Here is a 26,361-nt window from a genome sequence, read left to right on the forward strand (position 1 = left end):
TATGGCATTTGAAAACAAATTAATTTGACTGACTCATGAAAACCTCATCCAAAGTAACAGTAAAATAAAAAGGACCTACACAATAATACTCAATCAAACTGATACAGTATAAGGACTGTGATATCCAGCAATTTCTTAAGTATAACAATAAGATTATGACCTGTTTTTAAAAGAAGATAAAAAGTAGTTTGCATGTAAAGAAGTCTGTAACCCACGCATGTAACTTTACATCTGTTTGTTCAAAGTGTCCTTAAGGTGATCCAGACAGGCTGGACCAAAGGAGGAGAGACAGATCTGGAGTCCTAGCAGCAGAGAACTTCAGCACGGATTCCAAGGTACACCTTTTTCATGCTTTACAAAGAATGCATAAAGTAATGACTCTAATACACTGATATACATGCCATTAAACATGACTGAGTGAATACTAGATCACCTACACATCAGTGATGTTGAGTGGACTTTCTTAGCAAAAGGTTACATTTACATTTTACCAAGCAACATCACTTTTTTGTTCAACTTTCACATTTCAATGTATTTAAGGCAAATATTATTGAACATAGTGAGAGCTGCGACCCTTTGTCTTTCAGTGAGACAACCGGACAGAGCAAGCTTCTACAGTTGCACTAAGTTTTGATAACAGTTAAATATTATTTTAATAATACATTTATTTCAATGTTGAGGAATTTAGAACGGTTTATTCATAATCTGATTATCTTTGCAGTACACTGTTGGATTTAAAAAACACATTAAAATAAAAAAATCATTATATTTATGAACAAACAAACACACCTCTTTCTTAAATAACACACTTGCTCTGCAATAATATGTTTTTTGATATTTCTGTTAGGAAAGGACATGCCTGAGAGACAGGACTGCTTCACCATGTTCTCTTTCTCTGAGGGTCCAGAAGAACATCCAAGAGGGAAAGGAGAAGCTGATGTGATGAGATTTAAGAGCAGTACAGGACATTCACTAAGAGACACTTGTATTGTAACACAAAGACCTATGGGCTCAGAACAGTCTCATAATACACACATGCACACAGAAGGATTCACACTTGTATTTCATGATCCGCAAATGGATTCAAACTTGTATTTCCGGATCCACACTTGTGTTTTTCAATGCACACACAAATGTGTTCCGTTTCATATACATGTAAATAAAATCCAAATACAGAAAAAAGTTTTACATATGTATGTTTGATCCACACATATTTGTTTTCCGTTTAAATCCTCTGAACCTGCAAACACAAACCGCTTTCTGTGCACAGATCGCTGTGCATTCGTGTGTGGGTTTTTTGAGACTCCCCTGACGGTCAGCTGATTCGTACTTGTAATTTTTCTATCTATAGCCAATCAGATGTCTCCTCAATTCTAAGCCAATCACATGAGCGCGCCCCCACGAGGGTAGATTTCTTGCGTTCATGACGTAGCGCTTCATATACGCATTTTGCGCAGTCCGGAGCTGACAGCTCCATGGAGCCACTATCCGAACCATTGAATGCTTGTGTACACAAAAACGGCTGGCAAAACCGTTTTAAATGTGTGTTTCCTGTATGGCGAATACAGCTGCTTTATTTATGTCTGTATGAAGTTGTTGTGAGTGTGGAGGGAGCAGCTACAGGTTAGCTTAGCCTAATCGATCAGTGCACTACGAAGCCAGTGCTAGACAGTGAACTGTCAACGGGGGGAGCCCCGCCGGTCATTATCGGCCGATATTCACTCTTAATAGTTTGATCGGTGTGGACATAAACGCGAGTGAAGTATAACCGGACGCGAGAGAGAGAGATCAGATCAGCTGCTGAGTCTGACGGAGACACCGGAGACACGCAGCTCTGCATAATCATCTGAAGCTCCGCCCTCTGTTTAGCGAGCTGACCGGACTGCGCAAAATGCGTATATGATGTGTCATGAACGCAATAAATCATATCCTCGTGGGGGCGCGCTCATGTGATTGGCTTAGAATGAAGGAGACATCTGATTGGCTATAGATAGAACAAATTACAAGTACGAATCGGGTGAGCGTCAGGGGAGTCTCAAAAAACCCACACACGAATGCACAGCGATCCGTGCACAGAAAGCGGTTTGTGTTTGCAGGTTCAGAGGTTTTAAACGGAAAACAAATGTGTGGATCAAAAATACATATGTAAAACTTTTTTCTGTATTTGGATTTTATTTACATGTATATAAAACGGAACACATTTGTGTGTGCATTGAAAAACACAAGTGTGGATCCGGAAATACAAGTGTGAATCCTTCTGTGTGCATGTGTGTATTATGAGACTGTTCTGAGCCCATAAAAGACCTGCACACTGAATAGTTTTGTAGTCTAACAGGAACTTCATTTGTGTTGTTTTGTGTTTTACGTTGCACCTCAGAGACAGTGTGATTATTGTCAGGCCTATAAAGTTTGGCAAAAAAAATGTCAGCTGATCAAATGCATTTGCCTCACTTTGAGCTTCACATCACCTGTGCCTTGTACCGCAGAGTTTGCAACGTCATAAATAAATGGTGCCAATCTTCATTCAGATGTGAATGTGTAATCTAACATTTTCAGCAAGAATAACGGACAAAAGGAGTGCAAATACAATTTATTGAAATGTGAACTAAAAGTTATCAAGCATGAACCATCACCATTTTTTTTTAAATAAAAACGAAATAATATACATAAGTTACACTAAATGTTAATCTGTTAATTGACAGGCTAGGCCTGTGCAGGTGGTAACAGCTATGCCCAGCATGGGCTAAGTTCTGCAGCTGGTGCAGGTCCTCCTCCATCAGGCCTGGTCCTCCTCCCTCAGGCCTGCAGGGTCTTTCCCTGCGAGGAGGACTCCTCGCAGCGAAAGACCCTCAGCCCTCTCCGGCCAAAGCAACAGACAGGACGTTCATAAAGCCCAAAGTCTCTAATCATCCATCCTGTGAACATGAGAGGGGAACAAATAGTGTAATAGATGCTTTGGACAATAAGAAATATACAGTTAACTGTTGAGTTGCTCAGTTTTTTAGATTGACAGGGTTTAATAACACAAACAAAAGGAGAGAAATAAAGATTGGTCTTTCAATAAATTGTGTTGATTTTGTCTTTTGAATTGTTTGTCTGAAGTCAAGTAGCTAGAACTGTTACTTATAGTTTGAATGATACAGTCTGGTTATAATGTGTGGAGGAGGCATCACAGGTAAGAGCACCATTTGTTGTGTTCCATCCACAACAAATTGATGTGTGTGTATTTATTTATCTATCTACTATTTCTTGAATTATTACTGTCAGTCCAAAACAAGAGATTTTGTTTTGGTAACATTTAAAAAAACAAAAAAAAACATCTCTTTTCCACTACACTATCTTGAATACTTTAGTTTTTACGTCACTACATTTATCTAACAGCTTTAACATTGTAAAGGTGTCACTTCGGACTAATTATGACAGCATGTCCTACTCAGCCCTAGAGTCTCTAGGGCTCTGGTCCTACTATTTTGAGAGTTTGAACAAACCAGACCTTCATCTATTAATGTAGAAAATAGTTGGCACATTACACCATTATGAAAGTAATAATTAGTTAGCTCATTGTTCAAAATGAGCTCCAACTACAACAGTTAAGTCAACTCGTGCATCGGTAATAACAATAAATCAAATGATATAATATAATAGTATAACTTGTGTCTACTTTAACAACACTTTCCTAATTATACTAGCATACTTTTACTAAAGTAACATTAACATGTTTAAATGCAGGGCTTTTGTAAGAGAGTATTTCGTATAGTGTAGCATGGTCTACTTGACTTATCTAACCGAAGTGATCGTTACGTTACTTTGCAAACAGTCACCCCCAACCAACCAACCCACACACACACACACACACGTTGTGATTCACTTCAATTAATAGTAACGGAGCTTGCTAACAGCAAGGCACAAGGCTACTTAACTCATTTAGCTAGCTAATGTAAGATACAAATGCTGTCGAGCCCTCACTGCTTGTAAAATAAAGAGCACAAACTGACTACTTACCCGAGCGGCGAGCCCCGCTGTTCTCCGTCATTTTTCTCCCGGGTTGTTGTGATCACATGACTGACAAAGCCGTGCTCTGATAGGCCAGAAGTCGGAGTTGCATTAGGGCTCGATTGCTTATCCTGTCTGCGTAGCCCGGATGATGCTGCATCGCAATTTTGGACATCGAATTTTATACATCGAATTTTTGGGATCTGAATTTGAACATTCGAATTTTTTTCACTTGAATTTTTACATTTTTATTTCACATAGGTAAATTCGGAGCAAAAACATTTAGATACATGATTTTCAAAGTAATTATTTTCAATGCTATAAATTCGGTGTCTAATACAATTCAAATACTTCTGTCTCTTGTTTGCTTCCATATATAGACAGCTCAGAGCCTTTGAACAGCCTGCACGTTGTTTATATCACTCTATGTTGAGGTTAATATTAAAAACAACCTCTTTACCAAGACCATCTGGTTATGTGTTGCTTGTGATGTTGTTAAATGTATGTTACCAACTCGCAAGTTGTGAACTGGAGCTTCAATTGTGTAGGTCAACCATTCCCAGAGGTCTGGAGAAACACCATTTTAAAAACGTGGATTGTAGCTAAAGAAGATGGAGAGGTTGTTACAGCACACTGTAACTGTATGGCTGGGTAAGTCATAAAATAAATATCCCAACCCAAAGCATATTTGACACAACACTTAAGCTCAGACAAAATAATGCCTGCTATAATATTCATGTTATACCATTACTAGCTTTTACGATCAATCTAGTTATTCCAGTATGTCTCTGTCTATACAGTTTGTCAGAATCCTGCTCACATGTTGGAGCAGTTCTGTTTGCAATCGAAGCAGGTGTGAAGATGAGACTGCATCCTGCACCACTGAGAAGTGCAAGTGGCTAATGCCATCACATGTCAAAAAGGTATTCAGACCCCAGTGGTCAGTCAGCTGTTCATGCCGTCCTTGCCTGTCTCATTGTTACACTGCACCTACATGTATGTTCACATACATGTTGGTCTGTCTCTCACATGTGCAGATTCCTGCTGCTCCAGTTGCGATGATAGACTTTTCATCCGCAAAATCCAAAAAGCAAAAACTGGATGATGCCATTGCTGGAAGGACAGGTGAGAAGCACACATTTCAGCGTCCCACAGTCCAGGGTTCAAAATTGGAGCGAGGATCAGAGAGGTATATGCAGTTTTTCAAGACTTTGTGCAGAAATTCCCCAAGAAGTGCTGCACTGATGTCCAGGGAACCATATTACAGAGAATTTGTCCCTAAATCTGTGAGCAAGCTACCTAAACCACTACCTCAGTATAGGACACCAGAGATGCTACAGCTATCCCCAACAGAGTTGCAGAATGCATGCCAGGACTTCAGACAGGAAGAGCTGACACAGCCACAGGTCCAGGCAGTAGAGGAGGAGACCAGAAACCAGAGCTTATCAGCAATATGGTTTAGCCAAAGAGCAGGAAGGATCACAGCCTCAAGACTGAAGCAGGTTCTACAGACTAGTCTTGCACAGCCATCAAAGTCCTTGATCAAGTCCATATGCTACCCAGAGGCATACAAGTTCTCTACAGCTGCAACAAGGTATTTATTAGGGATTAGGGAGCCAATCAGAAAAGCAAACTGTATACAGTTTTTCTCAGACGAGGAGGGATACCGACTTGTTGTGAAAAGTAACTTACAATTCTACCCGTGGTATACGCTGATTATATCACGTATATCAGTAAGTTACAGTACAAGTAACTGTGTGTGTGTGTGTGTGTGTGTGTGTGTGTGTGTGTGTGTGTGTGTGTGTGTGTGTGTGTGTGTGTGTGTGTGTGTGTGTGTGTGTGTGTGTGTGTGTGTGTGTGTGTGTGTGTGTGTGTGTGTGTGTGTGTGTGTGTGTGTGTGTGTGTGTGTGTGTGTGTGTGTGTGTGTGTGTGTGTCCGAAAGCAGTATGAAGGAGTACAAAGTCTGCACCACCAGGGTTTCAGCTGTAAAGACAGCGGGCTTTGGCTGAACCCTCAATGGCCATACATGGGAGCGTCGCCAGATGGATGGGTCACGTGCACCTGCCATGGAACTGGTATCTGTGAGATAAAGGTAAGTTATTTGTTCAGTATTGTGCTACAGTAAAGCGGGTAAGTATAGGATTGTGACGTGATCCTGAGTTTGGGGATCCTCTCCCAATACATTTTGAGCTGCAGACACTTATTTACAGTACAATATATTACTTTTCTTTTCATTGAACTTTTAGTGCCCACACAGCAAACAAGAGGAGGCCAATCTTCGCCTGTGTGCTGGAGAACAGGGCTTCTGTCTCGTCAACGATGGGGGCACTGTGAAGCTGGACAGGAGACATGCCTACTACCATCAAATACAGGCTCAGCTCCACCTCGTTGATGTTGACTACTGCGACTTTGTTGTCTGGACTAAAAAGGACCTCTTTGTAGAGAGAATTGTGCGTGATGTGGACCTGTGGGACAACAGCATTCCCAGAGTTGAGAGTTTCTTCAGACTATGTGTTCTCCCTGAAGTGTTGGGACAGCAACTTACAAGGGGAAAGGTAAAAGTCATAAAGAGTTGGTGTGCTCGTTTTTTTCCACAAGAACATGTTAGTGCATAACTATCAGGTGACTAAAAGCCTCCTCTCCCTGTTCCATTTTTCAGTTTCAGTTGCAAGATGATCAGGAGGGAGAGAAGGCGTGATTACCAGCACCTGTGGTCTGTCCTGGTCCCGGAAGTTGTGGTTATCTCCTTGTTGCATTATTATTATTACGTGCCGTAGTGGGTGCTGGTGTTTGGGTGTGTGTGGGTGTCTTTTTCTCTCTCCCTCTGATCTCCCCAGGTGCTCCCAATCTCCAATCAGCGCCTCCATATAGGACATGAGGAAGGTTGCAGTCGCTCTCCCCTTATCTTAAGCTTTGTTTGACAAGTTGGCTGGTGAGCCCTTTTTCGTTGTGTTAATTAAAAGACCACTTTATGGCGTCAGAGATCAGTTTCCTCCTTTTTCTCTCGGCCGGTTATGTTGTGTGTCGCTACTTCCCTTTGTACCCCTATATTTACAAGGGAACGTAACATTTGCACAGTGGCAGCTCTTTAACCTGCATTACAGCACCTTCATATTCACTGACCACACTCACTAGAGGAAGTAGGGCTGTGTGATATATTGCTATTGTAAAAAAGATGTTTACTGAAAAGATTAAATGATACTAAGACTGAATAATACATGGTTTCTTATTTACATTTACAATAACCCTCAATGGCCATACATGGGAGCGTCACCAGACCAATTGTCATCTCTAGAATATTGTTGAATGAATTAAGCCTGAATGTAGATGAAAGTTGTATATTGAGTAGGGCCAGGGGCGGATCTACCGGGGTGGCATGGGGTGGCAACTGCCACCCTAAACAATAGCCTTGCCACCCCAGCTGCCACCCCAGTTGGCATCTTTGTTTTGAAAGAAAAGTTGTGGCTCATCGGACATTTATGAGAGAAAGTCTCTAATGTCCGAGTGCAAGTGAATGCAGCACAAGATGCACGTCACGTAACCCCTCCCCCGGTCCTGGCGCGAGAGTGGAAATATGATTGGTGGCGAATTCACTTGAACGTGGGAACGGCGCAAAACGAGAAGCCTTTCGGACCCAAGTACTGAAGGAATGAGGTAGTTGCGGTCTACAATGACAGAGAAGAGAATGTCAAGTTTGGCTGTACTCAGCATTGAATCAAAACGCACTACAGCTGTTGATCTTAATAAGTTTGTGAGGCGTTTTGCTGAACAAAATAGTAATCGCCGCATTAGACAATAGACAATAGACATGCCAACTTGATGCTCTGCTCACGGATGACTCGATGAGATAAGATGATGACCTTGTATGCGTGTATATATATTTTTCTTTGAGGAGGTCTGCCCCCAAAAAACAGTTTTAAGTCCTGAGAAAGTAAAATAAGACGGTGTGTAAAACTACACTGCCCAGCCAACAGAAAGTAACCACTTTGATTTAACTAGGCCAGTAGGTAGGACCTTCCACTGGATAATAACTGTAGCGATGTTTATGCTTTAGCTGAATACACGTTTTTTAACCCTAACTGATGCAGTTAGTCACTTCTTTAATGTTTGTTCTTTCTGATGTAAAGTCAAGGTTGTAACTGTATATCAATAATGATATAATTACTTGTTTTTCAAATTTGAAGGAGGGTGAGCAAGCATCTTGATGAACATTCATCATTAACTCCTCCAAAAAATATAGTTTATTCAATAATAAATGAATATGTGAATCATAACAGTTCTTCACTATATCTGTAAAGCGTCTTTGAGCACCTGTAAAAACGCTAACAAATTAAATCTATTATTATTATTATTTATTAACAGTGATTGACAGCTGATAGGAATAATATGATTGTTAATAGTATCATATTCATTCAGACAAACATCGATGAGACAGTTAATTAATGTACTTATTGCAGCAGTCTGCATAGATTGGTACCCCTGCTGGTCTAAGAGTGAAACAAACTCATTCAGTTATTGTTCAGTTAAAATTCATTAAATTACGTCTGCCACCTTGTAAGGCTTTACTGATGGTCCACAATAATATCACCTATGTGATTGAGTTAAAATATTAATATTGTGGCCTTCCAAGTTAACATTGATTGTAGGGGTGTAACGGTTCACAAACATTTCGGTTCGGTACGTACTTCGGTTTTTAGGTCACGGTTCGGTTCGGTACGTTTTCGGTACAGCAGAAAAAATTATCACAAAAACATTAAATATTTTTTTTAAATTATTATTAAACTGTGACTAATGTATTCAAATAAATACAAAATATAGTAAAATAAACATTAAGGTGCAGCATTTCGATGAACTGAAATAATCTGTATTTGAACTGTACTAGTACCTAAGCAGCCAGCTTAACATTAGGACTTGCTTGTCATTGTATTTTCATGTTGTTTAAAGAAAGATGAACTTGTCCATATTGCTTGCTGAAAGGGCAGATCTGCTGGCACTAACAATGTCTCCTGCTGTGGAGAACACCCTCTCTAGGGACAGTGGCAGCAGATACAGCCAGGTAGCGCTTTGCTAACATGGCAACATAAGGATATTTGGCGTTTGTAATAGCTTTGGCTCGGTCTGAACTCTTTGCGAGTGGTGGAGGCTTACATGCTAGTGGGAGTTGGGTTTGCACTTCAGTCTTTTTTCTTTTTGGTACCGGTAATATTCACATTCGGGTGATGCCTTTTCAAATGAGTGTGATGTATTGCCAGCCGCGTAACCAATGTTAGTTGAACAATGCCGACAAACAGCTTTGGTTCGGTCCACCTGTCTTTGTCCGTCATCCTTGTACGTAACTGCGAAACCAAAATGTTCCCAAACCGGAGACTTCAATGATGCCGGAGGATTTTCGAGCTCAACTTTATCTGCGTTCGCCATTTCGACAGTTCCTCAAATTACTGACTACATTTGAACGCATCCCTGTGACCAGCTCTCATAGTATGCCTCTCGTCCAATGAAATGACTTGGTCGCTCTATGATATAGATTACTTCCAGAAAGTTGTTCATGTTCTCAATTTTTTACGTTTAACGCTATATTCGTTCGGTACACACGTGTACCGAACCGAAGGGCCCGTACCGAATAATTTCAGTACGGGTACGTGTACCGTTACACCCCTAATTGATTGATATGATTGCGATTTAAATCAGCATATACTTCTGTCAGGGGATGCCACCCCTCAAAATCTCCTGCCACCCTCTTGCCACCCCATGAATATTTGTCTAGATCCGCCCCTACACAATTTTCAACACAAAAAGATGTTTACTGAAAAGACTTGAACACAAGATGTTTGAACACAAACATATGTTTACTGAAAAGACTTGAACACAAGATGTTTGAACACAAAAAGATGTTTACTGAAAAGATTAAATGATACTGAATAATACATGGTTTCTTATTTACAAGACTACAGCTCCATGACTTTACTCCAATGGGACGACAGACACTGACAGATTAGACAAGGCACAGCAAATAACCCCAATCTTGTCAATTAATGCTAGTGCCTCACCTGGTTTTGTTAGCATGTGCTCTATGGGCACAGCCCTGCTTTGCAGAATCTGATATTTTCTTCTGACTAATCTTATGACTCTTTCAACATGAATACGCACATTAGCTATTTTTCTTGTCTCTTCCACCTTGTATGCTGACAGCTGACTTTTCCCCCTGGTGAATGCAGGCATCTTTAGTCTGAGTCTGAATCCCATTGGCATTGTAGCTTGAAGTACATGTCGCTCTGGCCACTCAATTATAAATTCTGTACTCTCGTGAAGTATGTCAATTAACTTATGCCAAATTCTAGAAGCAGTGGAGAGAGAGATGTTGAACCTGAAAGCCAAATCTTTCAGAGGGAGATTTAGTCTCAGCCTCAGCAAAACTAAAATGAACTGTTGAAATTTGGAGAGCACAGACATAGGGCCAAAGGTGATGTAGGGCTCGCACAGTTGAAAAACCTGAAGTAAAACTAAGAAGTTGGGGAGCCCGGTGTAAAACTTTGTTTTCTCTTCGTTGTTCTCAAAGGACTCCTGGTTGAACTTTGTGTCCAGTGCCTTTGTCCGAAGATCTCCCAGCTCTGTTGTGTTCTGTCTCAGAACATCCTCCATCCTCTCGATGTCCTCCATCGTTAAATCAGTCTGGCATCCTGCATCTGCATACAATATAGCAGTAGCAAGCATAATTAGTTATTTAAAATAGTCAAATATGAATGTGAATTTTTGTGAAGTTATCTTTTTGACAACCTTTTTACAGACATGCAAGTTATCTGTTCCAATTATTGCAGATTCTCAAATTAGTGCTCTATTTTCTAAACCTAATTCAAAGTTTGCATTGATTTTCTGACAATCACATTTGTAATATTTAATAATAATGCTGGTGGTTAATTTACCTTGTTGGTCATTTAATATCCCACTGGTGTCCTCTGGTTGTGGGCTGTCAGACGGGGGCTGCGTCGGTTCTGGGCTCTCGGTTGTCTGCAGGAGATCCAACAAAGCCTCTGCACATTCTGATTGTCTTTGTTGGTCTTCCTTGAGCTCCATCCTCTGCTCTCGTCGAAGAGATGCCTCTGATCTGGGCTTACTTGTTGTGTGGTAACCGAGGCTAACAGTGGGAGCCCAGTCTACCGACTCAACGTCACCCAAAGCGCTAGGGCACCCTAAAAAGTCCCAACAAAGTCCATATTAGACTACAGGTAACTTAAACATGATCAGTATTACTAAGTAAATACGCATTTAACCACAACCCAATAATACCTAAACAAAGCCACAAAAACCAAGTTAGCTAATACCTCTGATGAAGTGGTCGCTGCAGACCCGTGCATTAGACGACTCTGCTCCTCCCGACCGCAGATGTAGGTTTGAAAGCCATTTTTCCCGGCGTTCTTCGGTTAGCTTCTTAAATTGCTCAGCTTTATGGACGACAACCTTCGGCACTCGGTAAAACCTCTTGTTTTTCTCTCGGCCGGATCGATTGGAACAACCGTAAACTACACGACACACCGGCATTTTCACAATGGTAACAGCAGCTAGATCCTCTGTAGAAAATTACTTCCTGACCTCCAATGGAATTTCGCGCCAAAGGAACGCAACGGTGTGACGTCACGTGAAACCAAGCTATTGGTTCGCAAAAGGGTTCATCTCACGAGGCTTCATCTGGACACAAACCCCCCTGTTGGTTAAAGTGTGTAAAACAGGCAGATTGGACATCTCAACAGTGTGCTCTATCTCATACCGAGTTCCCAATGAGTAAAGCCTTAGAATAACTCTAAAATAACGAACGTAAAATCATATTTTCATGTTAACAATATTGTATTTATTCCAGTTCAATGATTGTGGTTGAAAATCCTAAGGAGGCTGGTAATCATTGCAAAGAGGGATTTGTATTCCTTAACTTAAACCCGGCCCCCCCGATACCGGGCGGAAAAACACGTCACTGCAGGAGACAGCGTCTGGCGGCTTCTTAATATTTAAAAACCTATGAATGTCTTATACTCAAATAACGGGAAAAAACTCAGCAACCTAATGATATGAGCCATTTTTACCGAAACAAAACACAAGTCTCACAAGAAGCGTTAGCATTAGCCCTTAGTGAAAACAGGCTGATGCTACTTCCGGTGCTAACTAGCAAAAACGATCTTTAAAACTTAATATTTTCTGCACAAACTACATATCAGTTGAAAGCTGATACTCCACAGATTATTGTTATATAAGTATCATCACTGTAGGACACAAACTCACTGAGCGAGCAGCCAGAACAGAGCAAGAAAACAACAACAGTGTTCTAAAGCATAACAATAATTATGTCTTACCGTTGCTGTTTTGTGATCAAAAGTCGTGTTCAAGGGAATAAAAACGCTGCTCAAGGTTAATCAATGTCTCTTAGTCACTTTAGAATTGTTCCTGATAATCCATCATTACATTCATGGCCGCATCGTAGGTATAAAGTTTTGCAGTCCGGGGTTTGGCTTTCTCACGTGCTGTTTACGCGAGCCTCTCTCCTTGAAGTAAGTGTTTAGCGGCATTTACTAACTCCCCCTCGATTCTATTGGCTCCAAAGTTTCAAAAAAGGTGTCAATCACCCAAATCGACCAATGGGTTCCAGAGATAGGATCCTGCGTAGTATGAATAATGCCAGCAGCGGCTGCTTTACGCACAGACGGAGCAGACGCAGCCGCACAACCGCTCCAGCACAGCAGCAACGAACACAACACAGCGAAGCGACAACACAGCGAACAGAGAACACAGAGACAACAGCAGGCAACCCTGATTATGAACTTCAGGAAAGGTATGTACTCTCTCTGTTTGTATCTATTAGTTGTGTATTTGGTGTAATCTATAGTAATTACACACTCGCAAAATACAAAATGGACGCCGCTTTGTTGTTGTAGCGTTATCGTTCCGTGAGAAACTAAAACAATGGCAACATCATGTTTGTGAACGTATAAATAGATTAATTGTATTTCGTGACTATAACACGGCAGTATATAAATAAAGCTGTATTGTATATCAACCCAGTATATATACTGTTATTCCACACACGCCAAATGGATGCTGTTTTGTAGTTCTACAGACATTGACTAACAGCAGTTTATAAATAAAGCTGTATTGTATATCAGTCTATATATATACTATAGCGTGTGTAAAATAACAGTATATATATATATACTATAGCGTGTGTGAAATAACAGTATACACATATATATATATATGTAGGCTGTGGTTATTTCACACACGCTATAGTATATATATATATATGAAATAACAGTATACACACATTATGTATACTGTTATTTCACACACGCTAAATGGAGGAATTATTTCTGATTTGAGTTACATTTTTGAAAGAATAAGCCAGTGAAGTAATCAAAGTAATTGTTTTTTCCACATTTGTTTTCACAGTGATGAAGACGAGTATCAAATGGCTTCTGGATCACAGCCATCAACATCTGCCTCATCCGAGCTACGACGTGCATCAGATCAGCATACAGTTGCCTCAGAGCCATCAACATCCAAACTACGCCGCCGGACGTCTGCACCAGTACTAACTCAGCCTCCCTCTGCATCTTCTGATTCAGTGGACAGACTGTCAGGAGGAAAGTGAAACGGGCTGGTGTGTGGAAGACTAAGGTTGTTACCGTTCCTGACACTGTGATGGACTACAACAGAAGCATGGGTTGCGTGGATGTGTCCGATGCTTTGATTGGGTACTACAGTGTTCACCACAAAACCATGAAATGGTACAAGACCTTTTTTTTTACCATTTTCTGGACATTGCAGTGGTGAACAGCTTCCTTCTCCACAAGGAGCTGCACAAGATGAGGGGTGACCCCGGCAGGACGAAGCCACACACCCAGAAGTCCTTCAGGGAGCAGCTTGCTGCATCATCACTCGTATGCATTCCCAAGTATTATGGGGAAGATGCCACCGCGCTCAGGAGGTGCTCTGATGCTGGCAACACAACGGTGAAGACCTATCTACTGCACTAAGTGCCTGGTGCCTCAATTCAAAAACACTAAACACATTCAGGTTGTGTACATTTTACAAAAAAAATGCTTGTGGTGTTATTTTGGTTTTAGTGTCGTTTTTTTGTGTTATTTTTTAAATAAATCTGCTCAAGACAAGAGACAAGTGTTTCCTAATTGTTATTGTGTAAGTAAACCTTCCTAGAAGTGTTAGTCGGGTGATAAACATGTAAGGGCTGTGGCAAAGTCCACACACAGACACACACACACACACCATTTACATACAAAAAAAATGTAATTTAAAAATATATTTTTTTTTTTTAAAACACTTGTATTTGGATGGAATGATTACCTGTAGTGATAATAAAATGATTTTTACAGTATGGTACCTGAAAAAGGTCAAATGGCACTGATGGTATCCAAATGTGCCCAAATGTGCCCAAAGGTCAGTCCGCCTGGACTACTTTTAGCTAAACCTCTCTAAAAAGGTCAAATTTAACTTGTTTTGCCTCAATCTTGATACAGGGTACTTATTATATGTTATACTTTGGATTCCGAAAGCTTTTAGTCTACTATCCCATCATTCAAGGGTAGTTTTCACTATAAGTAATGTTTTTTTTTTAGGCGGGGGTAAGAATTTACCTTTTTTTACTATGTTCCATCTGAATGTACTCTGACTGAGAAATATCTATATTGATTCTGACACTTCTACATCCAACTCACAGATGTAACCTTGCTTTGAAAAAAGAAATTATTCATATAACCCTTTTAGAAGTTAAGTTATAGTCATTTGTTTTGAGCATAGCATTTTCGAGCCTGAAACCTTAAAAACAGGCTCAGGGCTTAAGAGGTTAATAGTATTCGTAAACGTAACCATGTTGTAGCCTGAGAAATGCTAAACCATATCAAGAATACATGTATGAACTACATTATCACTTTTAGCTGTAGCTAACAAACAAAAATAGACGTATTGACCAGTCGTTGAACCAGGGAACTGCTTTCCAGCTGAGCCATAGCACCAGGGCCGTCCCTGGCCAACTTGGGGCCCCAAGCGACATTGTGAGATGAGGCCAACTGATATTTCTTAAACCTGTATTAAAATGTAGTTCCCTCTATCAGCAATGTATCAACAACTACACACACATTTCTATCAGTATTTCTCTGTGTTGTGACTTGTGGTTGACATGATGACTGTTAGGAGTTAAAGGTGGGGTAGGTAATTTTGGAGAAACCAGCTTGAGTGCGCTAGAATTTGAAAATACACAGCCGGAAAAAATCTGCCACTTCCTTACAGAGCCCCTCCTCAAACACACACGAACGCGCACATGACCAATGAGGGCACGAGATAAGTTTGTGCACAGATGGAAGGCTGACAGGCAGGTATAGGCCGCAAGGTGAACCTCGAAAAGTCCTTTAGAAAAGAAATCCCGCTCCACAGAAGTGGAACTACATAATCTTTAGTTCATAAAAAAGAACGAGTCATGCTTATCCACCAAAGAAAAGTTTGTCGCTAAAATTCCTGTCAATTCTTCTAGGCACGTAATTATTGGCTGAACTAGTCCCTTCAAATCGTAATAATATCTTGATCAAAAGTAGTGCCACGGTTTGTCACGTGATCGTGCTACACCAATTGGGTGCTGCATATTGTCAACAGAAGTGAAAGATGGCCGCCTACATGGTTATGCTAAACCAGACCAAATGGATTCTAAACATTGCTGTATGCTTGTTTTATGTCATGTTTTGTCATGTCTTAATACATCACTAAGTCCGAGGTATTTGCGTTATATACGCGGTATTTGTGAGAGGTTTTACTATCTGGGAACAGAGTTGACCATCGAATCAACATTGGCTAGCAGCGTTTATCAGCCAACTCCAGCTACAACAACATTCCTGGACTACCATGTTCGCATCACTAGGTTCATTGGCTGAGCTCGTGGATTATTCCATTAGACTGAGGACTTTTTGTCTGTCTGTCTGTTGTTATTGTTACCCTGTACACGTTAAATGCACTCTTACAATAAACATGACTTGATTTCATACATAGCTGCGTCCAAGAAGGTTAACTTGTTACGTTAAGTAATTTAGATCAATAAAATGCAGTACTTATACCAATGACCATTGATTCATTTATTTACTCATTCATCATATAATAATTTGATGAATTGCATTATTATTATAGATTATTATTATAGATATATATAGATTATTATTATATATATAGATTATTATTATAGATATATATAGATTATTATTATAGATATATATAATTTATATATATATTATTATTATTATTGTAATATGATAATATTGTATTTGTAACTTCAAAATCAATGCCACCGTTGTAAGCTTGTCCTGTACGTATTCCATCTTGTATTGGTAAAATAATCAACCTTTTCGTGCTTCACAGACGTAATATGCATGTAACAATGTTTGTGTGTTGATAATTTTGACTTTTTGAGACTTTCTGGTGCGTTTTCCTCGTCCCCGCTACTCGATGAAACCATGGCGGTCGCCATTTTTTCCATATCTGTTTGTTGATACCGGTATATGCAGCTACTCAATTGGTGTAGCACGATCACGTGACGGACCGTGGCACTACTTTTGACCAAGATATTATTACGCTTTGAAGGGACTAGTTCAGCCAATAATTACGTGCCTAGAAGAATTGACAGGAATTTTAGCGACGAACTTTTTTTTGGTGGATAAGCATGACTCGTTCTTTTTTATGAACTAAAGATTGTGTAGTTCCACTTCTGTGGAGCGGGATGAAACGATAACAGGGTTCACTTTATGGCCTAGTAGGCCATCCAGTTATTTTAGCCGGGCCGGCTCAGATGACTGGTCGTGCTTCCACAGATGCATTTTTTAAATATATTTATTGTCAAAGCATTTAATATATCCATTGCTATCGGGATGTTAAGAGCATTCCATGGAATGGTGCGCGGAGAACTGCTCACAAGCCGATTGGCAGCACTGTTCAATGTTTCTTGAAAACATTACCCACTGTAGTTTGTGACGTGTGAATAAACTCCAACTCTGTATCAACAACACTGTTGTGTAACTTCAGTTAAATACTTGTATGTGTGTAGATTAGAAAGAGGTAAGATCAAGGATCTGCAGTATTTTATGAAGTATTAATCGTACAAAGGTCAGTTTTATTCAAGTAGAAGTGTGTATTTACCTGGTAGTAGGCTGTCAGTAATGGCTACGCCTCTCTAATTGGACTGATAGATCTCGGCAGACTGGCAACTTTAAAAGTAGCTCTCGGTTTAAAAAAGGTTGGGCACCCCTGCTATACATGGATAAGAAGATGGCTATCAGGCGGGTCCTTATCTTTGAAGTCCCAGTGCATGGGTCACTGGTTTAGTTTTGTCTGACAACCATTTTAGTATCAGTTGTTCTGTCTTTCCTTCTTAGATAACCTCTGGCTGCTGGAAATGTATACGACATGGGGATGTTAACCAGAGTGACTCCAAAGTAATTCAGGATATTATTGGACAGAAAATGGCACTTATACACCATACCTCAAGAGATAAATCCATGATTTGACTTTTCTAGGTACCTATGTAAGGGTTACATCTAATTTATTAGATATGTGCATGAAAAATGCAACTCTTGAGTTTTACTTTCAATGTGAGATAAGCTGTAGCAAGGCACAACCTTGACGCAGTCACACCTTAGCAGCCAAGACAAAGGTCAGATACAAGTCATACATGATTGTGCCAACCTTCACCTTCATAGAATTTAAACTCTGCCCCATGTTGAATTCTTCTTCCTTAACTGTTATGGCTTCTTACTGTTGCCATCTTTATTAACCCGTTAAGCCTGACCGCTTTTTTCAAAGAAGCCTCTGTCTGCGGGAAAGATTCCCGTAAAAGATTTGTATTGTCTTCTTTAGGCTTTTGTGAAACACTGAGTTATTCAGTGCTGTGGTATGATAAACACACAAGTTAATGTACCTGCAGGATTCTTCTGCTTTCTTCATGTAAAACAGATCATTAAGTCGCATCGAATAAAAACAATGAGCAACGAAAAAGTAAAACACTTAAAGCAAGACAACATCTGGAGGATACTTTTTATTAATTTATGTACAGAATATAGTTAATGACCAAACAATAAGAGGGACTGACATCCTATGGCTGCCCTGGTGTTGTTGCTATTCTAATAGCTGACAGTCTTGGCGGGCTTTGTATCATCCTGGTCAGCTTCCAGGTCACGGAAAGCGCGATGGCGACGTAAAATCTCGATTGCCTTTTGTTCTACAGAGGAAGGAGTGATGCCTAGATCCTCCAGACCAGGGAGTCCTGGGTACGTCAGGTCTGTTGCGTGAAACTGGCAATTAAAAAGCACAGTGCAAAGTTAGTGTTGGCTTTTGAGGCTCCATAGTTGTTGGCGCAATTCCCTAAAAATCTTGGTTGTCTTACCCTGTCGATTTTGTCTGGGGTTGTCCAGGGCTCGAATGGACTCATTGCGAAAAACTGAGCAGCAAGGCTAAAGTAAAAACACACAAAAAAAGAAACAACTATAACACGATTGTACTGTGGTATATGACAAGTTACTATTTGTTCTGTAAGGGGATATGTTGATGAGTAGGCTGCTGTTTGTTTGTATAATGTGTTCAATCAGCACACAATACACATGTTAAACATTTCTGCAGAATTTGAAATGAGAAAAAAGAAACCTCTAGAAACATGTGTGTTAATACCTTTTGGTTTGGTTGAGTTAGTTTAAAAAAAGGATTAGTTTTCTTATATAAAGCACTTACTGGTATAGTGGGCGGGGCAGGGGGTAGGCCACAAAACGTTTGTGTGCCACTGCGTAGATGTACTCCACCAGGTCATGCAGGAGGTAACGGTTTGGACTAGAAACCAGGATAAAAGGAGGAAGAAAACAGGTTACGGAAGAGATCCATTTCCATGTTAGTCTTTGCTGACACAGATACAGGTCATTAACTATAGACGACAAGATATGTAGACAAAAGGTGTTCCATTCATCCATGGACAAACACTGCACCCAATGTCCTCCATACAGATGATCGGATTGCTGTTTACAAAACATGCAATTTTTTAATTAAAACTGTCCAATGGTCTTGTTCAGTAGGATTACACCTTCTTTTCTACATGCGACGGCTGTATGCGTGTCATATGTTCAGCTTTTAGGTACATTTTATGAAGCTAAAATCATAATGTTTTCCCATGGCCCTCGGGGACCTCAGAGCCTCTCATTGCTGCCTGTGCAAGAGAGCTAGGGATAAGAGCAGGAGGCAGCAATCGGATCTCAATGCATCTTGGTACCACTTTTGATGGGATCACCTCAGACACATGTGAAGGCCATGTCTGAACAGGGCATTTGTGCAGGGTTCTGTCTTTTCTTTCCTCCCAAGACTAAAAACGTATACTTTTGTAGAATTCCTATTGTCCTACTATTAAAAATACAACAAACATGTATTTCTGTGCAATGCAGCCATTCAGACCCAGGAAATGTTTTGATGCATTAAACTTTAAGGACTACAATGAAGTGTTTTTTTTTTGTTACACTTTTTTAGACCAGTACAAAGAATGGTTATTACATTACATTACATGTCACTTGTTAGACGCTTTTATCCAAAGCGACTTACATACTCAATACTGTGGACAATCCCCACAGGAGCAATTTGGGGTGAAGTGTCTTGCCCAGAGACACAACGACATGCTGACTACAGTGGGGTTTGAACCTGTGACCCCCTGATCCGAACATCAACTCACAACCCACTGCACCACACGCCTTATAATGGCTGATTGATCTTGCTATGAATTAAAATCTGTAAATAATTTGTGTTTTGTGTTATGATTGTAGAATTTCATGATTGCTCCTCTACTCCCAGGGAAAGGTTTTCAAACAAAGGGATTATTTAAGGGCTGACCACCACCTACCCAACTAAAGCGTAGGTCTTTCCATTAGCATCCGGGTCTCTGATAGCATTGACAATGGCCTTGGCCACATCCACCACCTGCAGGAGGAAAGAGATGGTTATTGGTATAATTTTAATATTTATAACAAGTATTTTTAAAATAGTTTATACATTATTCGAATATAGGAATAGTAGATAGGATTACTTAAAATATAGTACCTTATATTTCATCTTTTTTCCCTTTAGACCCTTGCGGTTTATTCTTAAAAACCCTTACCCACCCCCCATTTTCCCTCTGCTGGTCTATGGCCTTGTAGAGGGTAACGGGGTACAGAGTCACTTAGATAAGCGGGGGAGTGCATCTGACGAAGACATAGGTTGTTGTGCTCCCTCTCTCTGTTTCTTATCCTATATCTAATAGAACTGCTCGGGTCTTGATAAATTGAGTGGGGAAGTTCATGAGATCTTTCTAGAGGATTATCAAGAATAACTTTTATCCAATGACCTTTTCCCTCTCTGTCTGTGTCTGTGTATTCTCTTGTTCCGATTAACCCAGCCAAATCTTTTTTCTTGTTTTGTATCTATATCTACGCCGGGATCCGGAGTCGAGGCTGATCCTCTTGCTGTAGTCCTGTGTCTTGGATCCTCTATCCCGAGTTCTGGATTAAGTCGTGGACTTCGGGTCGTGGCTGAACCTGTCTCTGCGGTCCTGCCTTGGGTCTCGTCATGCTGCTTCCCTGATGGCTTCCACAGGATTGTAGCTGACATCCTCGTGGATTCATCTTCTTATTACAGACACATGCATTTCCTAACATTCGGTCTATATGCTGTAAAATGTATTATCTCTTCGATTTACACACGGCATCTATTGCACGTCTGTCCGTCCTGGGAGAGGGATCCCTCCTCTGTTGCTCTCCCTGAGGTTTCTTCCATTTTTCCCCTTAAACTGTGGGTTTTCTCTGGAAGTTTTTCCTTGTACGATGTGAGGGTCTAAGGATAGAGGGTGTCGTTTTTCTCATACTGATATTCTGAACAATCTGTGCTGTTGTATTTGCTGTAAAGTGTCTCGACTGTAGGCTAATTTTATTATATGTACAGCACTTTGGCTCCACCAAAAATCGTTTATAAATGTGCTGTATAAATAAAACTTGATTTGATTTGAAGCCAGGATTGTTTGAACATTTAGAGTTATTCACTGTGTATCGTTTCCTTAAGACAAACAATAGAGATAGATAGACTAGAATCAATGGGAGCAATACAGTGATGCTCCTTGTGAAATTCCTTCTGTCTTAAGCCAACTTAACCTGAAGTCAGGAGCTTAACACAGACTCAGCTGCTAAGCGATTTCTGGATATTTAAATGTGTGATAAAGGGATAGATTTCAGAAGGGGTATTGCTTTAAATAAACGTACATGAACAGGCTGCTTCACGGTCTTCTTCCCCCGGGATATGAGTGGAATAGCATTCCCAAACCAACGCATATCTGAAAAAGATTTGAAGAAACACATAGCATTTGGAGTGAAACTCTTCGAACGTCTACTCCCACTGTCAAACAAGTGGTCCAACTAGTTTTTTTTAAATATAGTGTATATACCTGTGTTCGTACAAGGAGTGTTAGAGCATTTTAGAAAAAAAAGACCCGTTTCTCAGAGACTGGCACATTACCAATAAAGCCTTATCACTCACAAACAATAGTCTTACTTGCAAAATAGTTGAAGAACCTGTCCTCCCTGCCAAAGATCTCCGAGGGCTTCATGATGATCGCGTCAGGAAACTCATCTCTCACTGCTGCCTCTCCTACGGCCTACAGTCAACAAAAATAACTCACAATGATGAACGACATTTCTACAGGTTAACCTTTTACTGGCATGCATCCAACATGCCACAGACACATAGATACACTTTGTACTAATTGACAGAGAGAGAAACAACCCTCTACCTTGTTCCTGAGGTATTTGGACGGGCTGCGTATGTCGGCGTTGAGGTGAGACATGTGGATGAGCTTGGTGACGCCGGCCTCTCTGGCTGCCTTGGCAATCTGCTGAGGGATGCTCACGTAGACATCCTCGAAGCGATAGTTACTTCACACAAAAAGAGGAGAAATACTTGCATGTGAATGTTTCCTTCAATTTATATGGCCATTCAGTTTTGTTCTCCAAAAATCACCAACATTGCAAAGCCAGCTTTAATTATTTTTCATGTGAACAACAAAATATAACATAAATCTTGGGATGCACTGATGCATAGGCAGTTCATCGGCCACTACAACAAAATACAAAAAGGGCCATGAGATTTAACTTGTCCCAGGCAAATACACAACATTTATTCATTTTAGTTTAATACATTTGTTTGATTGAATTTGTGATCATTCAAAGTAAATGTAATGTAGGGCTTATATAACAAATGTACTTCCCTGGCACAAAAAAAGAATACAAATCAACAACAAAAACGTCAGCATTGGCTAAATGGTTATGCTCAACACTGGTATTGGCTTGAAAATGTGTAACCGGTGCATCCTTAGATACTATTTTAACCTACTATACCTTGTCTCCCACTCTCTGCCCACCAGGTTGATGACAACATTAGAGTGCTCCAAAGCGTGTTTGATGGAGTCTTTGTTCCTGGCATCCCAGTCCTGCAAAGAGACAGAACAGAGACAATGTGTTTGCATTTCATTTCAGGCTCCAAAGTGTTTATATCAAATACTTATTTAGAATACTTCAGCAAGATTCCTGTGTGTCTGTGTTGGTCTTACCATGAAAAGGATCTGTCCAAGATCACCCATGGGTCTAAGGTACATGACATCATACTGATCGCAGCGGTGAGGGATTACAACCTGAGAGCCAATCCGACCTGCAAATCATCATTTGATAAACGCATACAATCAAATCTTTGCGCAAGGAGCTAAGAAAAAGAGAACACAGGGGTAAATTGATTTTGAATAGGTCAACAAAATACCAACATTTAAATGAACTGGAGTGATAGGCTCAAAATAAAATGCATGTGCCCTTTTAGAGGATTTGTTTACATTTTTTCTCTGGTTATCAAGAGCTAAAATAAAATGCTAGATTACCTATCAGTTCTCATAAACCACTGAATTCAAAACATATGATCATAACTGAGATTATATCTTATCAGGGATATAGCAAACATGGGGGGAAGTTTTAAAGCACCAGAGGCCTGTACTACGAAGCTGGTTCAACCTAACCTGGATATGTTTGAGTTAGACGGTTGGCCTAATCCAAAACATACGCGCTCTCGCTAAACGGTCCTACGACGCTGGTTATCAAGTGGATCGCTCAAGCCAGCCGTGTCCTATCTAGTTAGGTGCGCGTTCACATGAGAGGGATGGTATCTGGAGCATTCGACCAATCACAAACATGGAGAAGCGTACTGACAGCGCGGCGTCATACTTCCTGAATGAAAAGTCAACTATAATATTAGACAAATATGAAGAAGTTAAACTTTAAACATCCATGTCTTAAACACTTTATCCAGGATAAAAGCCACATAGCTGCACCTGCAAGGTGAATACAGCTGGCAAAAGAACAAGTGTTTGAATGCGTACATTAACAGGTTTATGATATCACGGCCCCGTCTAAAACACGATCTGACTTTAATTACATTTGTCTCGAGTGTTTCGTCAACTTAATGTGTTGCTTAAAATAATACTTCTGCATATAGTATGTGACACTGTGAGTGTTGCACGGCCAGATACGTCTCAGCTGACTCAGATAAGGAAATATATGATACATTATGAAGTGATATGCCGCGGACTGTAGGCCTACTTAATGTTACTCTGATCCGGTTACTTAGGTTGTGGCAGATATTTAAGTAAGCTTTCTTAACGCTAATGTTATAATAGTCAGATTGCTCTGAAGATGGAGGTGATATTCTATTAATGTTCACGATCACACAGTCGGTGATTTTTGCCGGCCGTCTTTCCAGCGACGGCAGCTTTTCTGTATTTCCTTTCTCCTGTAATATGACTTGATCGCTTTAAACTCCGCACACTGAGCTCTGATTGGTCAGCAGGCGGTGCTTTCACTGAGTTGAGCTCTTAGCCTGCAACCTAACCTGCTCCGGAGCAGGCTAGCCGCTAAGCATAAGTTACCATGGAGATCTAGCCTGCTAAAAAGAGAACCAGCGTCGTAGGACCGGAAAGCCGGAGTTTTCCCTGAAGTTAGCCGGCTAAGCGAAAATTCTGCTTCGTAGTATACCCCCCTGGTCATAAAGTAAATAAACAAATGTGTTAAATATGAAGTAAATATTAGCGAGTGGAAAGATATTTTACATCCATATTTACACCGTACATGTTAGACTCACCCAGCCTGTTGACCACGTATCGCCCCAGGAAACCTGTAGCACCAAACACCGTCGCCGCTATCCCACTGGAGGAGGAGCGGCCTCCTTTCCCTTTGGGGAGGACGGCATGGTGGAGCTTCCTCTGCTGGACGGAGGTGACGGAGGCCGCTGACAACACAGCAGGGGAGCAGCCACCTGCAGAGGGACACAGGCAGCGTTTCATACACATCCGGTGGTAAGACTACAACTTGACAATAAAGTTGGTACACATTGCTTAATCTAATTTAGCAATTCAACCAAACTTCATGCTGGTTATGTTTATTTTTTAAATTATTTTTTTGTAGATTGTGGAACTGTTATTTATGCTTTCTTTGATGTAACCACACCTATTTATCTATACTGTATATCTATCCATCTATCGATAAATATAATAGTGCTGTCAATGTTTATGCCGGCGATTCATCTGGAAACCTTAACGCGTTTACATTTTTTTAACGCCAATTCATCTAATTACCAAGTTTGACCCAAACTTCTTCTCGTAATTCCAGCACGGATGTTTACTATAAATTGCATGGCACTACCTCTGTGTAACCTCAACCTGTGTATCACATATTTTACAGAAATGACCGCTGTTCTCCATGATAGTGGGTTTATTGATGTTATAGCCAAGTGTGGGGAAATTGTCCGAATTCATGCAAAGGTTTCAAATATCACGTATAATTTAGTTACACAACATTTTGATTTCCCTTGCAAATTTGTCATGCAATTATTTATATACAACACCACACGCGTATGTGTTTTACCACCCCCCTAAATACAAATACTTTAAACAAGATGAATCATGATCGATCACAGTTTATTATTGTTTTTATACATAAAAACAAACACAGAAGGGTGTTTTTAATGTAATAATGTATATGGAATTAAAAACCCCATTCTGTGTAACATAATAGTTAACATTCACCACAGACTACAGCCTTGATATCAGATCGTTACGCTGAGCATTGCACTGCTATGGTATTTTACGCCACTATTATTTTCTCCCTCTCTCTCACTACAAACTACAAAACTAGCTATACGATATAGAAAACTGGTGAATGCACTGAGCAGATGAAGAAGACGTATTTTAGGGCTCCATGCTTACTTATACTACTTACGAATAATACAATTACAAACCGAAACCTTGTGATGTAAAGTGAGCAGAGAGGAAACAAACGGTAACTCAGTGTCACTGTACAGACGCATATTATTATCAGCATCGTTAGTGTAAAACCACAGATATGTTATTAAGTAATGTTTAGATCCCGGGTTGTATGTTTATTATAAACTGTAACGTTCAGTCATGTTTTGAGCCACTGAATCAGACGTCACGTCAAGTTGGACAACTGGAAAGGACATTGCTAAAGCACTGCCAAACGTAACTCAATACCCTCAATTTACAACACATAACGAGGTTTGGGTGGTAATATGGTAAAGTAACTCAGCTGATAGTATTTTTAAGTAATCAAAAAGTTCAATTGTAAGCTAGTAGCTCGCTAAAGCCCATGTTAGCAGGTAAAGCCGAGCCTGTTAGCAAGGTCACTCACTAGCAGAGTATGTAGTCTAACTGTGAGCCTGGGTTGGCAAAGCATGTGTAAAGATCTTAAATCACACCATAATACTCTAAGTTTTTATTGAAGTTATCAAATGCGTACTGATTTTACATTACTCACTTGCAATCCTTGGAAGGACACCAGCAGGACGGCTAACCAGCGCTAAGGTCGCCATCTTTCCGACTACGGCAGACCGTGTGGGCCAAATTACGCATGCGTCACTTCACCACTGGCACACGGAGACAGTCTAAAAATGAAAAGTGCTGTCTTAACAACGCTATCAAAAAATACACTAACATACTGCCTCTGGTTTAACAATGAAAATACTTTAAAATAAAATGCTTTAAACAACATGGGCATTGGGCAATATATGAAAGGCCTGAAAAATAAATCTATTGTGATCAAATAATAAAGTTGTTAATTGTGGGGACGTGGACATAGTAATTTTGATGCACTGAATAATTTGAAAGTAAAGAAAGTCCAAGACAATACTGTCATCACCTGTTCCTGCACGCAGCAGCAGGTGGCAGCACTTTAACCCTCTGGAGTCTAAGGGTATTTTCTCGATTTTTAGATGTTTTCTTAAATC

General features: G+C 40.3%; 2 protein-coding genes across 2 annotated transcripts; both read right to left on the reverse strand.

Annotated features, from left to right (window-relative positions):
- Nucleotides 1-9,864: 9,864 nt before the first annotated feature.
- Nucleotides 9,865-11,634, reverse strand: LOC117550834. Its single transcript, XM_034223392.1, has 3 exons — nt 11,313-11,634; nt 10,914-11,180; nt 9,865-10,676 (listed from the first exon to the last, which is right to left on the reverse strand). Exons 1-3 carry the CDS (start codon nt 11,527-11,529, stop codon nt 9,955-9,957), a joined length of 1,206 nt encoding a protein of 401 aa, XP_034079283.1. The 5' UTR covers nt 11,530-11,634; the 3' UTR covers nt 9,865-9,954.
- A 6,408-nt stretch (nt 11,635-18,042) lies between these two features.
- On the reverse strand, nt 18,043-26,034 carry ndufa9a (NADH:ubiquinone oxidoreductase subunit A9a). The gene is made up of 11 exons (XM_034223410.1): nt 25,893-26,034; nt 24,202-24,375; nt 22,631-22,728; nt 22,419-22,510; nt 21,815-21,956; nt 21,577-21,679; nt 21,288-21,358; nt 19,898-19,974; nt 18,751-18,846; nt 18,410-18,476; nt 18,043-18,317 (listed from the first exon to the last, which is right to left on the reverse strand). The coding sequence occupies exons 1-11, from the start codon at nt 25,945-25,947 to the stop codon at nt 18,147-18,149; spliced, it is 1,146 nt and encodes a 381-aa protein (XP_034079301.1). The 5' UTR covers nt 25,948-26,034; the 3' UTR covers nt 18,043-18,146.
- Between the last annotated feature and the right edge of the window lie 327 nt (nt 26,035-26,361).

Source organism: Gymnodraco acuticeps, unplaced genomic scaffold, assembly GCF_902827175.1.
Source record: "Gymnodraco acuticeps unplaced genomic scaffold, fGymAcu1.1, whole genome shotgun sequence".
Taxonomy (NCBI): domain Eukaryota; kingdom Metazoa; phylum Chordata; class Actinopteri; order Perciformes; family Bathydraconidae; genus Gymnodraco; species Gymnodraco acuticeps.

Bases quoted from the DNA above. Each gene is read 5' to 3' on its own strand.
- LOC117550834 (XM_034223392.1), bottom strand. From the start codon at position 11,529: ATGCCGGTGTGTCGTGTAGTTTACGGTTGTTCCAATCGATCCGGCCGA. The intron at 11,181-11,312 runs GTATTAGCTAAC...GGGACTTTTTAG, and splicing joins CAGCGACCACTTCATCAGAG to GGTGCCCTAGCGCTTTGGGT. The intron at 10,677-10,913 runs GTAAATTAACCA...TATTGTATGCAG, and splicing joins GATATTAAATGACCAACAAG to ATGCAGGATGCCAGACTGAT.
- ndufa9a (XM_034223410.1), bottom strand. From the start codon at position 25,947: ATGGCGACCTTAGCGCTGGTTAGCCGTCCTGCTGGTGTCCTTCCAAGG. The intron at 18,847-19,897 runs GTAGGTGGTGGT...CCTGGTTTCTAG, and splicing joins AAGACCTACGCTTTAGTTGG to TCCAAACCGTTACCTCCTGC. The intron at 18,477-18,750 runs GTAAGTGCTTTA...TTTTTACTTTAG, and splicing joins CTGCCCCGCCCACTATACCA to CCTTGCTGCTCAGTTTTTCG.